The 16,831-nt window shown below is 38.3% G+C and overlaps 1 protein-coding gene across 4 annotated transcripts in view; it reads left to right on the top strand.

The window, feature by feature from the left end:
• Nucleotides 1–10,366: 10,366 nt before the first annotated feature.
• Nucleotides 10,367–16,831, top strand: part of LOC123767535 (8-oxo-dGDP phosphatase NUDT18) — a 37,087-nt gene continuing 30,622 nt past the window's right edge. For 2 of the 4 annotated variants that reach the window (XR_011223928.1, XM_069310391.1), the window contains exon 1: nucleotides 10,432–10,696. Coding sequence is in view for 3 of the 4 variants with exons in the window: in XM_069310391.1 (XP_069166492.1) it covers nucleotides 10,591–10,696 (106 nt within the window). In the remaining variant the exon portion in view is untranslated. Of the gene's footprint in view, nucleotides 10,697–16,831 lie in introns of all 4 variants that reach the window. The other 2 variants (XM_069310392.1, XM_069310393.1) reach the window with 2 other exon arrangements.

The following is a 16,831-nucleotide window of genomic DNA, read 5'->3' as shown; positions in this document are numbered from 1 at the left end:
AAAAACAAGAGAATCAAAACTAATTTTAAAATTGAATATTGAAAACTTCAGATTTTCAATTCAGAATAAAAATTATGAACTATCACCAATTGTTCATTTAATGTTATTATTCTCTCAGAATAGCAGATGATCTTCATTTTCATCAAATTAGAATATAGGTTTTCAGTACAGTTTACTGTAAAATAAGTCGTCAATAGGGCATTTGAAATATGCAGCAAATTTAGACAAAAAAAAAAATATATAACTTCAAATGTATAAAGTTTATGAAAAATCCATTCTAAAGGTATTGTAAAACAGACAGCTGAGCACACAATATGTCAAAATAGTGAGAATCGGTCAAAAACTGGAATTTTAGAAGCCACTCAAAGTTAAAACTCTAGTTTCAGAGAGAATTGAAGTTGAAGTTATCATCAATGAATAAAGGTAGTTTTAATTTGTTAATATAATTGTATGTTTTAATGAACATTGTTTGGCATTCGTACTCGAATATGTGAAAGTTGTAGGTCAGTATAAGTGAAAAAGCCCTAACATGGTCCCTAATCATCAAAACGACCTAAAGAGACAAAAAATCGTTTGAAATCAGAAAAAAATCGGGCAAAAAAAATTAAAAGCCCCAAGTTTTGCGAGTTGATTGATTTATTTGTTGACCAATTTCATTCTATCTTCACATAGTTAGGGAAACATATCCATTCTCCAGGATGTAAAGGTTACAACAAAATCAGATAAACAAAGGAGAAGAAAAAACTAAAATCCTAAAAAAAAAAAAATTGGGATATTGATGAAAGTAACATATATTAACATTGGACAAAGTATTTATATGATATATAACAAAATAGAGCATATTAACATGTTCATTATTATTTGTGTTATTATGTATTACTCAGCAATGATATAAAAGACACCAAATGCATATCCACTCTGTGGACACTTCTTACTACTATTCTTCTTTGAGCGTTGGACAGGTGCTTGCATCTCTTCATTACTGCATAATCCTTCAGTTCCAGTTATTAGGAGCTGTTCTTATCGATGAAACGTTCTTATTTAAAAAAAAATCGTCTAAAATCAATTTCTGAAAATATTTTCATGAAAGTTTCACCTCGCTGAAGCCTCCAACGAGCTACTCAATAGCTCGTTGGAGATTTGTTTAACAACTTATAAGTTATTTTTACATAATTTGAATATTTTTCGCTACCAGGTCCCTAATATGTGCGGTCTAAGGGTTAAAAATTGTCATGCACACCCATGGAAATATACATTCTATTCACCTGGGCTCTAGGAGACTTGAACCATGGACCCCATGTATGTGAGGCCATATCTCTATTGACTGAGCTATTGAGTGGTCTTAATAAGGAAGGTTTCCAGAAACAGCATCCTGCTGGCAAACTGGAATTTTTTACTTTTTCAGACTACTACTGAAGCTCAGAGGAATTAGTGATCCACGGTCACATCATATAAATTATCATCCACACTTCTGTGGAAATAAACATTCCATTCACCTGGGCTCTAGGAGACTCGAACCGCCAAAATTCCGAATCGAACCGACTGCCAAAATTCCAGTTTGGCAGCAGGATGCTGTTTCTGGAAACTTTTCTTATTAACCACGGTAATGCGCAAAGCGCTCCGAGAGTTGTGCCAATTTTTTTAATTGGACTGTATTTTAATGTTTTCATCACTCTTTGTGTTTTGAAATGAAAATAGTTGAGTTTGGAAACATTTTGACATTAACTTTACCTGAACATTTATAAAAACAACAAAAATATGTCCTTGACAATTGCACTATGAAGTTTTTGCCGAAACCAGGTGCGCAGTGCAATGGTTTAGAATACTCAATAGCTCGGTCAATAGAGGTACAGCCTCACAAACGTGGGGTCTGTGGTTCGAGTCTCCTAGAGCCCAGCAGAATGGAATTATTGTAACTGTACCTACTTTGGTCCTTCTCGGATCATGCTAACAATGGAAGCAAATCAAATACTGTACATACAGTAGATACACAGTCGGCTCTCTACTGAAGGGACAGAGCAAGACATTCTGGCACATTTCTTTATTCCTGCTTTTTACATCCATGTCCCCTCTTTATGCAACTTGCCTTGCACTGAATTTTTTGCATTTATTAAACTTATAAATTCCCCTTAACCTCAATGTGTGGCTATTGAAATGTGGTCATACCCACCTTTGCGCAGATAATGAAAATAACAAATATTTTTCCTTGTAGAATTATTATTTTTTATGCAAAATGTAATGAAAAACAAAATAATAAATATCACCTTTTTATTGGTTGGATGAGCAGTGAAATGTTGCATGGTAGCAATTGTCTACATTATGACAACTTTGCTAACATTTAGGTATGAGAGAACTCCAGTGTACACCATGGATATTTCTTTAATTGTTTATCAACTGTTTATATATTACTATAGTATGTGTGTTGAATAACTTTATTTATAAATGCATAATTCACAAAAACTAGGAGTGAGTACTAACCAATAAGGAAAATGTTTGTCTACAATGAATATATATGTACAGTACTTCAATAAGTTGTATACTTTATTACAACCATATAAGGTAGCTCCAGTTTATATCAACATAAATAGGAGGTGCCTATAAGTCAATAGGCCTTCTGTAGTTCCTTTTAAATATTATGTTCAAATGATGATTGGTTGACCTGGTATACTTCAATAGTCACACAGTTGTGAAAATTATTTGAACTTAATTGGTATGTATGTAAGTATTGTACGTGTATAATGGAATTTCATGTGACAATCACATTTACATAGTAATCATGAAACGATAGCATGATTTTTTCATGTTACAATAAACTAAAATGCATCCATATAGAGCATAATTCATATATTACATCCATATTAGCATCATTCATTTAAAACCCAGACAGTAATAGTTTAAATCAATAGTATGATAACTGCACTTTAAGGGTTAAAACATTGTCGTTATCACGTTATCGCTTACCAGACTACATGTTCTTCAGTTGCAAATTATGAGCAATCAGGAGCAACAAGGTCAGGATTGGCATGGTTGAGTGCATGCAGCTTACAACCAGATGTGTCAAGTAGTCTTTAATAAAAGCATTACAAAAGTGGATGGATGTATATGTAAGCGAGTGTTTAGGTGAAACCACCCACTAACCATGTGAGATTAGCCAACAATGGCCTATTAGCCAATACCTTTAACACTATCTTGTCTATGATTAAAAATCTTTAATATCATTAATGTCTTGACAGTGTTTAAGAGCCAAGATATTTGCTCACACTACCATTAACACAGCACTCGCGGTACACACCTCAGAGACTCATTCAATCATCAATATAGCAAAATTCATTCCAATGTAATAATTCTTTTTGAAGTATTTTCCTGAATGAATATGAAGTCTGAAGTACGTATATGCCTATTTTTTTTAAGTACCATATAGTGACACCTTGGCTTACGAATGTACCTCTTTACAAATTTTTCAGGTTACGAGCCCAAGTTCTTTGTAAAATCCGAATCGGGTTACAAACTTTGCCTCGGGTAACATAGTTTATTGATATGAGTATGGCCGACCTAGCACGTGGTAGCAAGGCGACCGTGCCTCAGTTTACCGTTGCCTCCCGCCTAGTGACAATCGCACCCGAATTCTTTGTAAAGAATTTCAGTGTTTCGGATTTTTGGGTATTTGAACAAAAAGTAATTATTACATATCTCGCCATGGGGTCCAAGAAAGTCGGTGGCAAAGTTCAACCTAAGAAAATAGTTTTAGTAGATGCAGTACAGAATGTCCCTCCCTCATTAAGACAATGTGTGAAGTATGGGAAGCACTGCAAAGTTTTGTTGAAAAAACTCGCCCAGTTAAAGCTGTAGCAGGCCGTTGCATTGACCTTTTAAATGACAATGTGATGTATCACTATAGACAAGTGTTAAAATGTAGGGACAAACAAGTGTCTTTAGACAGATTCTTAGTAAGACAAACAAGCAGTGAGCTACAACCAGGTCCTAGTGATACTCCAGCAAAACAGGAGTGTGTACCCCAGAGAAGTCATCACTGCCTGATGTTATAATGGAAGGGGACTCCCCTTCCAAACACTAACACCTCTCTTCCTTCCCCCCCCCCACTTTCTCACTGTCTTCCGTATGCCAACAAGAGTTATCAATAAAGGTAAGCAATAGTACTAAAGTATGTACAAGTTAAAGATTTGGGTGAATTAGGTATAAAATTTACTTTGAAGTTAATATTTTTTGGGTGTGGAACGGATGAATTCAATTTGCATTATTTCTCATGGGAAAATTCACTTCAGTTTATGAATTTTCCGGTTACGAACCGTCTCTGGGAACGGATTAAATTCGTAAACGGAGGGGCCACTGTATTGTGGTTTCTTCTTTAAACAACTAATTAATGCCTCAGCATTCAATCTAATTACAATTTTTTTTTTTACCATGTCAGGAAATTAAAAGTCATCATAATCGAGTTGTGTATTTAGCAAAGAAATAATAATTAATTGGCACTTAGGCCTATTAAGTGTACACTATGTACCTTTAGGGCAAGCCTTGTCCAAGGCATCCTCTTTAAAGCTTTAGTTATACAGCAAATGTCAGAAATAAATGGAAGTACACAAGATCTTTAAATTCGATCTAGTGAGCATAATGCAGAAAGTAGCAAAAAATTTATAAATTAAATATTAAATATGTATACTTTATTGACCATTATACGATACTTTCCCTCGCAATTTTTGTTTAGTATATCACATATATATACACTGTACAACTCGCTGTATTTTTTGCCATGTGTAAAATTAATTCAGACATGTGATAATTGCTATAAATTGGTCTGCTATAGACATCAGTTTCATAATAAATCGACTGCAAATTTCCTAGTCACCATTTATGCCCTTTTCAAGTTTTATACATTTGTGGTAGTTTAATAGTTCCAGTTCTCTATGACTGCCTGAAGCTCAACTTGCACTCCTTTTCACAGGCCTTTACACATTAGATACTGGTAAGTATTATCACACCTGTATCCTTAACGACAACCTCAGCCGTTGCTGGCCGGGGACGACAACCTAAGCCGCTGCTGGCCGAGAACGACTCTTAGGAAGCAATGCCATAAACATTAAGTTTTGGTAAAAAAGCCATAAATGTAAATAAGAATTGATACAAAACACTTCAGATGGTATCACACAACTATGACAAGAAGAGAACATTGACTGCCATGAGAATACAAGCAGCAGCAACCCAAGGGCTTTTCCTTTCTCCTATTCTGGCCATCTTCCAGAACGTCCCTACAAGTCTGCAGGGAGAAATGGGTTACAAAATTATTACTGTACAGTATTTGCCCAAATCATTCTACACAAAAACATTTTATTAAACAATTATGGTAATGCAGTTAGGTCCACAGTACAGTATTTTGAGAATAAAAGTGTAATTTGTCTTTAAATTAAATTCTGCTGTGTAAAACAAATAGTACAGGCACTGTTACATAAGTCATTACAAAGAAGTTTAAATCTTCAAACATCTCAAATACAGCATTTAATTTAACAAATAGAGCATACTGTACTTGTTTGTAAAATTCAACAGTTATCATAATACAGAACAACCTTGATTTAACTATATGGGACCAACCCCAATTTGTTGCAACCGGAGATGCCTCCAGGATGCATATCCCTCACCCCATGGGCTGATTTCACTTAGCAATATTTTAATTTCAAGCTATAATATAATAGACAATTACCAAATAAAAACATCTGCAAAAAAATAATGGTGTGTTCAATGATAGCTCTGTACAGTAGTGGTAGTATGGGGGTGACAATTGGCTGCATTAGATACACTTATCAAAACAGGGCCATTGGGTTTACAATATTTAAGTCAAATGCTGACTTGCTAAAGTCTACACAGGTCAGCATTTAACTGAAGAGTATACTCATAGTACATTTGACCATGTTTGAAGCTATGACTGAACAGGCTTCATTCATTTTCAGTGTGTAATGTAAACACTTCCTAAATCAATGTAACGAAAACACCAACCTAATTTTAGCTAGACCTAACTATGCATAAACCCACAATATCTAGTAATATTAATTTACAATTCAGAAAAAAACATTTGCTATTATACTACTGTATGAAATAGTCCTGTCGATTGGTTGTCTGCTGTATAAGTCAAATAATAATAAAATTTATGCATGTCAGTATTTGACTTATAGCTTGAGCTAGAGGACAGGTTGGTTCAATAATAACTACCTGCAACTGATGCTCTTTTTCAAGCAAAACAAAAAATGCAAGGAAATTAAAAAAATATAAATTATCAAAGCACAAGTTGAACGTACCCTGTCTTTTGTCTGTCAAGTAGAGAAGGCGCAAATGACCTAATGTAGGTGCAGGTGCAGATCAGCAACAACACCACACACATCAGGCTCTCAAAATTGAAGAGAGCAGACTGAAAACAAGGTAAAGATATGTTACTTTTATAATTTGTGAATGATTAATTTACACCGATCCATAAGCCCCTTACTGATATCATGCAAAAATTACTTTTTGCTTATACAGTACTGTATATGCATGAGGGTGATGTCCTCTGTACAGTACAACAGTACTGTATTTACTTACAAGTCAGATATGAACAAATTAGACTTGTATTACAGGTATAGCACTGTATCTTACCTAAAAGCAATGACAAGTATTCTACATTAAAGATCTGCCTTAAAGAGTGATAAGTAAGCATTATGCTCTCACATTTTGATTGATCCTTTAATGGAAACCATTATTTTTTTGTACACACATGCAATACTGGTACACTGGTACAGTACATGTATTTGTGAATGCAAAGTGTTTATTTTCATGGATTTATCTCAAAAAACGTAATTGCTTATTCTTTAGTGTGGTTAAAAATTAATAATGACCAAGCCATCGAATTATAACAGCAACCAAACTTTGAAATACTGTACAACTTATTAAAATACAGTATTACATCTGGAGTTGAGTATGAAAAGTCAAGTAAATCTGTAACTTGTTTAAGAGGTTAAAGTTACCTGTATCTGGCCATGTAACATTATTAGTGTTCAAATCAAATTTAATTCTGACCACCATATAAAATGGACATACTGTACAATTCCCTCAAGAAAATCCAACATAGGGTGACTAAACCTTTCTTATGTGAGATGTTACAAAGCTTGGCCTATATTACCTGGAGAAGGGGAGGCAAGGAAGACATGATTGAGGTCTTCAATAGAACAAGGTGTATCAACAATGCAAATATGAACAAGATCTGTTAAGCTATCAGACCAGGTAATAATTTGTAAGATTGAACAGTTCAGATTCAGGAAGGACACAGGAAAGTACTCTTTTAGTAACAGAATGGCACATAAGTGGGAAAATGTTACCACTCAACATCACAGAGGCAAATGGTACAGCAACTTTTATAAAACAGGCATGATAGATACTTGGGAAGATGAGTTGGGTCTAGGTGGGAACTGCCCAGAATGGGCCAACAGACCCACTGCAGTGACTCCTCCTCCTCATGTTCTAACATTAAATCCCATATAACTCCTTTAAATTTATGATAAAAAGAATGTAATTTATTTTGTAAGAATTTTACCCAAATTCATCTGAAAGCTAGCATTTCCAGTAGCCTTGATGGGAACGAATGCAGTCTAAGAACTATCAAAAGTTATGTCCAGTTACATCATTGCTAAACTTTAAACTTAACCTAATCTAACCCAACAAAAATAAAAGTTAAAATTCAAAGCTTTATATGTTGTGCATGTTTTTTTTTTTTTTTTGTTTTTTTTTTTTTTGAGATATATACAAGAGTTGTTACATTCTTGTACAGCCACTAGTACGCGTAGCGTTTCGGGCAAGTCCTTAATCCTATGGTCCCTGGAATACGATCCCCTGCCGCGAAGAATTGTTTTTTCATCCAAGTACACATTTTACTGTTGCGTTAAACAGAGGCTACAGTTAAGGAATTGCGCCCAGTAAATCCTCCCCGGCCAGGATACGAACCCATGACATAGCGCTCGCGGAACGCCAGGCGAGTGTCTTACCACTACACCACGGAGACTGCAATACTGGTACATGTGGTGTGTAATGTCATAACATTTAATACCAGGGCAGTTTTTAGATGCATTTGATTGAAATTGAAATTGAAATAAGTTTATTGAGGTAAAATACACACAAAGGGATGAGGTAGCTCAAGCTATTCTCACCCCGTGTGCATTTGATGGGGACAGGAAGTCAGCAGTTTGTCAAAAGATCCCACCATTATTCCTGAGGATTTTTCATGTTTAATTTTGAACTGGAGTATTGTCTTGGTACTTAAGGCTTCAATTGGTAAGAGAGACTGAAGCTGTAACTGCAAAGCCAGTATTCCAGATACATGTACATAATCATGGGAAAATGAACATTCTAATATTTATTCAAATTGTTCTCTACACCAGTTCACTGGTGCTGCCATAAGTGCAGTTGTGACAGTGAAGATGGCTCTTACTCTGAGTTGGGAGCTCGTATAAATAAATCGGGCCTACACTCTTCAAATAGAATTGTTTGCCATATTCCTCTCACTTAAATGAGTATATGTATCTAACCTGGCATGTTAATTTTAAGTGACTCATCCTTGATTGCACTCAACTTCTCAAGGCAAACAGTGACATGCTTGTGTCTGAAACAATGAACATATATAAAACAAATAATCAATGCTAGCATCAAAGCCCATCTTCTATGAATTCCATCCTACAATGGCCTCCAATTGCATGACAGAACCTGACATGTTAACCAGAGCACGTGCTCTTAAATAGAGACTTGATAACCATCATGGATTGTTTTTGAGCTGCATGAAGATAATATAGTAACAAAACTTGGTATACCTCAGAAAAAATTTAATTCACACTAGTTATTCCATCTATGATCTTACTGGTATGCAGAAAGGGGCAGATATTCATGGGTCACTTAATAGGGTCTGCAGAATTTTAGACATTAATACTGCTAGGCTTAAGCTCGGCCTTAAGTATCCCTGGGAGTTTGCACCACACGTTGAAGTAGATTTGCCCAAATGTAAACTGTTAGCAGTACTATTCACACACCTCATGTCAGTATGTAATTGAATATGAACAACTTTAGGATTTAGAAATATATTACACATTGTATTCAAGATATATGTAAATACAAGTATGCCTACTGAAGGTATTGCATGCATGCAATTGTAAACTTTCCTCTGCCACCCATCGGATAGGAGTTGGATGAATGATTTCCAAATATGTTCAGATGTAAATTGCTCAGTTTAAAGATTGTTGTGGTCCTATTCTTGAATCAATTGTGCTATAAAAAACTATTGATTTATACACGAACTGTATACTTATCAGATTGTATCTTAACTAAATGATTTTAGGGATCAGCTAGAGCCCATTATATGCCAACGTAACCTCTCCCACTACCCCCCACAGGATGGGTATCGCCTGTATAATAAATGAACAGAATCAAGTCTTATTAAATAAATTTTGCTACAATGTTATTGCAGTACTGTATTTTCGAATAATTCTTTTGATTCTGTGGTTCAGTTTTATGAACTGGTGCAGGCGTTACAGGTTTTTCTTGGTGGCAGAGTTCTGAGACATTCCCATACAACCAGAAGCCCTCCACACTAATTTCCTAAAGCTGGTTTATGTGGCTCAAGATCCCGGTAACACACCATTTTGTAGTGTTACTTATATTCTGTTGTTGCAGCTGGTGGTGGGACGCGACTCAACCAGGGCAGAGTAAGAGCCCAAGACGCCCAGTGTTTGAGTACTTCTCACAACAGCTGATGACAACACTCCTCGATTATCAACAAGAAAAACACTTTTATTTTATTTTTATATATATAATTATATTAAATATTTGATGCATTTGGCATGCTTAAACATTTCAAAATTAATAGAGAAATAATATTTATTATAAATACTATTTTTAATGTAATCGCAGATCGCAGTACACACACCTCTGAATTTACCTGAGAGCCACTATCACAAGTGGCCTCGACGAGGACAACAAGCCGGCGGCTTGTCAAAAGTCCCCCCATTTGCCAAGATAAGCTTTTCCAGGTGGATTTTAAAATTTAACAGAGTTTTGGCATTTACGGCTCCGATGGGTAGGCAGTTCCATGGGTTTATAACCCTATGGGTGAAACAGCATCTCCTGTTCTCAGTCCTATATATTATAATATATAAACAAAAATTTATATAGGAAAATTTATATTTAAAAATATAGGAAACTTTAATGCATTTTTATTATTAATTGTAAGTAAACAATACAACAAATTATTTGTATGCAAGTTGCTCACAATACTTGTGAAATGCGACCGTACATGTAAACACACTGCACCTATTAAAATTTAAATCATTCATTTGTGCTTACATAAAATAAAATCTGTTGGGACTGAGATGGTATATATGAAGGCAAGTATAGGTAAGACACGGGGTAAAGGAGAGAGTGTGGGGGTGGGAGAGTGTGGCAGCACTGCGGGGACCCCTGGGTGCAGGTGTGGTCCAGCTGGTGCCTCTAGTCTCCTCCCTGGTGTTGGCAGTCTCTGACCCGCCACTCTCACCCTCCTCCAGGATTCTCAAGTTCACGCGTATAAGAATGGATTCCGTCGAGGGGAACATAAAGTTGCTTCTGCAGGGGAAAGATGTGGAGGAGTCTCAGGAGTTCTGTGACTTCACCCTCGATATGCAGAACGAGGTGACAGGTAAGGTAGGCGGCAGCAGCCTCATCTTCCACTCTTCCTGACACCCTCACACAACTGCTCTTCCTGACACCACTCCTAGCTGACAGTTATGGGGGCTGTGGCACTGGGTATGCTGGTGGGCTGTGGCACTGGGTATGCTGGTGGGCTGTGGCACTGGGTATGCTGGTGGGCTGTGGCACTGGGTATGCTGGTGGGCTGTGGCACTGGGTATGCTGGTGGGCTGTGGCACTGGGTATGCTGGTGGGCTGTGGCACTGGGTATGCTGGTGGGCTGTGGCACTGGGTATGCTGGTGGGTTTGTGGCAGTGGGTAGGCTGGTGGGTTTGTGGCAGTGGGTAGGCTGGTGGGTTTGTGGCAGTGGGTAGGCTGGTGGGCTGTGGCACTGGGTATGCTGGTGGTCTGTGTCAGTGGGTATGCTGGTGGGCTGTGGCAGTGGGTATGCTGGTGGGTTTTGGCAGTGGGTAGGCTGGTGGGTTTGTGGCAGTGGGTATGCTGGTGGGCTGTGGCACTGGGTATGCTGGTGGGCTGTGGCACTGGGTATGCTGGTGGGCTGTGGCACTGGGTATGCTGGTGGGCTGTGGCACTGGGTATGCTGGTGGGTTTTGGCAGTGGGTAGGCTGGTGGGTTTGTGGCAGTGGGTAGGCTGGTGGGTTTGTGGCAGTGGGTATGCTGGTGGGCTGTGGCACTGGGTATGCTGGTGGTCTGTGGCACTGGGTATGCTGGTGGTCTGTGTCAGTGGGTAGGCTGGTGGGCTGTGGCAGTGGGTATGCTGGTGGGTTTTGGCAGTGGGTAGGCTGTTGGGTTTGTGGCAGTGGGTAGGCTGGTGGGTTTGTGGCAGTGGGTATGCTGGTGGGCTGTGGCAGTGGGTAGGCTGGTGGGTTTGTGGCAGTGGGTATGCTGGTGGGCTGTGGCAGTGGGTATGCTGGTGGGCTGTGGCAGTGGGTAGGCTGGTGGGTTTGTGGCATTGGGTATGCTGGTAGGTTTTGACAGTGGGTAGGCTGGTGGGTTTGCGGCATTGGGTATGCTGGTAGGTTTTGACAGTGGGTAGGCTGGTGGGTTTGTGGCATTGGGTATGCTGGTAGGTTTTGACAGTGGGTAGGCTGGTGGGTTTGTGGCAGTGGGTATGCTGGTGGGTTTTGACAGTGGGTAGGCTGGTGGGTTTTGACAGTGGGTATGCTGGTAGGTTTTGACAGTGGGTAGGCTGGTGGGTTTGTGACAGTGGGTATGCTGGTAGATTGTGACAGTGGTTAGGCTGGTGGGTTTTGACAGTGGGTATGCTGGTGGGTTTGGCAATGAGTAGGTTGTGGTATAATTAGGTGTGTTGTCACAGGGCAGGCTGGTAAGTTGTGACAGTGAGTGGGTTGTAGCAGGGGGTGGGGTAGTAGGTGCTCCATTTTCAGAGAGATGGCTTAATTCAGTTCACTGATCTTTAGACAGTGTGGACAGATTTAGTTAATCTGGTCGATAAATTATAAGATAGTACAATAACTTTAATAAACAAAAAGGTGGAACGGACTCCTATCTACATGTTGACTAACTGTTGAAGATTCCGGGAACCAGTGTCCCTGCGGCCCGGTCTCTGACCAAGTTTCCTGGTTACTGATCTGATCCACCAGGCTCTTTGAGACAGCTGCTTTCATCCGAACATTTGAGCCACAGCCTGGTTGATCAAGTATCCTCTGAAGGTGCTTCTCAAGTTCTCTTTTGAACTCGGTGAGAGATCTGCCAGTTATGCCCCATGTGTGTGTAGGGGAAGAGTGCTGAAAAGTCTTGGGCTTTTGATATTACTGTAATCAAGTTCTCTCTCAGCATACCTATTGCACTTCTGCTCTTCATTGGGGATATTTTCCATGTCCTGTCATGCCTTCTGGTCTTGTGTGCAGTCTTATTTATGTGTGCAGATTTGGAACCAGTCCTTCTAATATTTTCAAAGTGTAAATTATTATGTACAGTACCTCCTGCCTGCACTCTAGGTAATTCAGATATAAAAGATTTGAAGTGGTCCCAATAATTTAGTTAGATGTTTTATTGGGTGGATTCTAACAGGAAAAGATCTTTGCATGCTCTCCAGATCAGCAACTTCTCCAGTTTTGAATGGGACTGTTAGTGTATACAGTAATAATATACCACTCTAGAGAGCACTAATACCTTTAAGTATCATCATTGGTGTGGCATGCCTGTCATCCTTAAGTGTAACTTTTTTTGCATTCATTTATTATTTTCCATAAACGTTCTCATTTTGTTAGCTTATGTCTTCTTTAGTATTAAATGTTTTACCCCCTCACACCTGTGTTAATTTTGTTTGTCTATTTTATGTTTTTGCCCAAAACACTGCATAATAGTGGCTTCATAGATTGTGTAACTCCTGTCCCTACAATTTGTACAGTACAACCAATGTTCTTTGTACAGTACACACATTCTTTTAAATAAACATTGCATTTAAAGAAGTACTTAGCTGTCTAATTAGTCCCTCATTTAATATTCACATTTAATAATTACTGCTGTTACTTAACTCATATTCCTCCCCAGGCCATTTAGTTACAATAACAGAGATTGGGTAAGGTAAGTGAGCATAAACAGGATTATCATCTAAGGGAGTGTTTAATGTCTCGTGTTATGCCTTGCATGTGTAGCATAACAATGCACGACACAAAAACCAAATCATTAACATTAGTTTGCAGCAGATTTATGAAGAAAAAACCTTAGAGTCAGAATCCATCAATTCCTGAAAATTGTGCAACAAGTGAGAGCTGCAGTAGATAAAAAATGCAAACCAAATCCTAGGAATAATCGAACGAAAGTTTGTCTTCAAGGAAAAGGTAGTCGTATAGCTGTGTAAATCTGTGTGCACTCCCACCTGGATTATTGTATTCAAGCATGGAGACCTCGGCTTCAGAAAATGTATCTGCTTAGAAGAAAATTCATTGTCGGTCGACTAAAATCATTTCTGAAGCAAGTCAAGTCCTGATATGTCTACTCTAATGTTGTTGAAGGCTTCAGGGCTAACAACACTACAAACCAGATATGACATGCTTGATCTCATTGAAACTTTTAAAATACAGTACTGAACAATTTGGAGAATATTGATTAACACCACTTCTTCAAAAAGTCAGATGTAACAAACAAGGAGCAACAGTTTTAAGCACAATAAGCCACAATGTAGAATGGAAAACAGATGCTTTTTCACCCAGTTATAAACCCCTGGAACCGTCTACCCGCCAATGTAAATACCGAAACGCTACTAAATTTCAAAATCCAGCCGGACTCAGAACAAATGGGGGGGGGGTCTTGGACAAGCCGCCGGCTTCCTGCCCTCGTCGAGGCCACTAGAGAGATAGTAGCCCTGAGGTATATCAGATAAAATCAGGTAAATGAATCCCGTGATGGGTTGAGTGCTGGTCCGACTGTTGACCTGTGGGGGTCCGTCTAATTACCACAAGCTACCACAAACTACACAAACTTCAGAAAGCTTCCTGGCAATACGTTAGTAATGAATAAATATGATATATTAAGTTAGGCTGACCTAACCTAACCTAACTTAACCTAACTTAACCTAACTTAACCTAACTTAACCAAACCAAACCAAACCTAACCTAACCTAACCTAACCTAACCTAACCGAAGCTTGGATCGTCGACTTGATTTGGCGTCACCAGCTTTTTATTTTCGTCTAATTTCTTTATAAAAAGATACTTTTTCAGATTAAAATTATGTTTTTTCGTGTTGTACATTCAGCACCAACATTATAATGAGTAAATATATCATATTTATTCATTACTAACGTATTGCCAGGAAGCTTTCTGAAGTTTGTGTAGTTTGTGGTAGCTTGTGGTAATTAGACGGACCGACCTGTGGTGATGGGGCCAGTTGTTGATGTGATGAGCTGGGTGATTGGCCTCTACCATAGGTGAAGGACGAATTTTGTCCTTTATTTTGAACCCTTCGACATGTCGCCGGCTTCCTGTCCTCGTCGAGGCCACTAAGTTTAGTGGCCCTCAGGTATATCAGGTTTCACAAGATGTGCGTAAGTATCCACTAGGACAGTGAAACGAAAATTCCGAACATTTCGCGTTTCAACATATTATGAAGGAATACAGGAACACTGCTGTATCAAGGAACTGTATTCCTATATAATGTGTATGGAATTTTAGTTTGTTTCCTAGTGGATACTTACGCATAACCAAATCACGTGTTTTTTATTATCCTTTACAAGATGTATGTGGAATGGAAATTTGAAACGTAACGTTACTGAGAAGCTGCTGATCCAATATTATGTTACCATATTTACTTGGTCTAATTCATTATTTTTATTTATTTACAATAAACCCCATACCCATTCCGATGGTGGAAAGGGTTACAGAGGCGCACAAATGGGTTCAGGAACTGAACCCAATAGTTCGTTTAGCTAAGCAAGTGACAATCTTGTGAAGCTAATTACACAATTGTAAATATTACATACACACGCACATACCTGGTTGATACCTGGTTGATGGGGTTCTGGGAGTTATTCTACTCACCAAGCCCGGCCCGAGGCCAGGCTCGACTTGTGAGTCTGGTCCACCAGGCTGTTGCTTGGAGCGGCCCGCAGGCCCACATACCCACCACAGCCCGGCTAATCCGGAACTTCTCTTAGAAAACTGTCCAGTTTTCTCTTGAAGATGTCCACGGTTGTTCCGGCAATATTTCTTAGTCGCTGGGAGGACGTTGAACAACCGCGGCCCTCTGATGTTTATACAGTGCTCTCTGATTGTGCCTATGGCACCTCTGCTCTTCACTGGTTCAATCTTGCATTTTCTTCTATACACATGCATATACACATACATACATACATACATATATATATATATATATATATATATATATATATATATATATATATATATATTAATATATATTAATATATATAATATATATATTGTATTATATATATATATAATACACACACACACACACACACACACACATATATACACACACATATATATACATGTACACAAACACATGCATATCAATAATGTATTTTATATCACAAGTGATTGAAGATGAGGCTCACAAGTCTCTATACAAGGCACTTTAAATCTATGTTGAGTCAACAGTTACCCATCTTCCTCCACACCCTCCTAACTGGGCGGCAACGTTAGTCATGTGCAACCTGCACCTACCTACCTTAATTTAAGCATTTTTTTAATATTAACAGATATTAAGCTATTCACATTTCTTGTACACCATAGATGATGCTCTGAATTCCGCTATTTCATATTCCTCCATTATATAATGACGCAAAGTATGCGAATAGTTCTGCTGACAGTTTACATATAGTCAAATCTACATCAGCAGATAATGCAAACTCCCAGAGGTACTTTTTGCCTAGTGTAAGCCTAGCAGTGGTAACACACCTCGAAGTTTGCTGACTTTATTGGATGACCCATGGACATGTGGTTAATTTTGCATAATAGAATGATGGTAGACGGAGTAGCTAGTGTGAATTTCACTTTACTTCAAGTCTACGAGATTTTGTTGTTCCCTGAATATTACTTTCCTCAGGCTGCTCAAAAACAGTCCAAGATATTTTTTTTTCTTTTTTTTTCTTTTGAGATATGGTAATCAATTCCCTCTTTACGAGCAAAAGTTGAGAGATGAATTAGTTATATATAATAGGCCAAGTGAAATACCTTGTATGAGCTGTATTGGAAAAATCTGTTAGTGGTACTGTTGAATACTTTCCGTAGGCCAAGAGTAGTAGGAGGGGGAAGGGGGTCATTGGCTGTACCGTTATCGGCGTGGTTGGGTGGAAGAGGGGGCGGGGAATAATGACCGGGTTGTTTGTGACCGCAGTGTCGGCTCGCGCTCTAGGTTAGCGTAGTTGTATTGTAGGTTAGTTTTTGTAGGTTAATGTCACATCTTAGCGTATAATTTTTTTTATGTCTGGTCGTGTTTCAGGTTATTTCATGAAAAATCGTATTGTAAATGTCATACCGATGTCCAAACTAACATACTGTTACCATACCTTATTGTTCATAAGCTTAGTCATAATGCAACCCAGTCTCCAAAAATAATACTATTTATAGATCCTATGGATGAAATATACAAAATATTGACTGTTGCACCCAAAAATCCTTTTGAAATAGTGGAATTCG

This window comes from Procambarus clarkii, chromosome 67 (genome assembly GCF_040958095.1).
Source record: "Procambarus clarkii isolate CNS0578487 chromosome 67, FALCON_Pclarkii_2.0, whole genome shotgun sequence".
Taxonomy (NCBI): domain Eukaryota; kingdom Metazoa; phylum Arthropoda; class Malacostraca; order Decapoda; family Cambaridae; genus Procambarus; species Procambarus clarkii.
The sequence above is the reverse complement of the archived record's forward strand: the minus strand, read 5'-3'. Positions and strand labels throughout refer to the sequence as shown.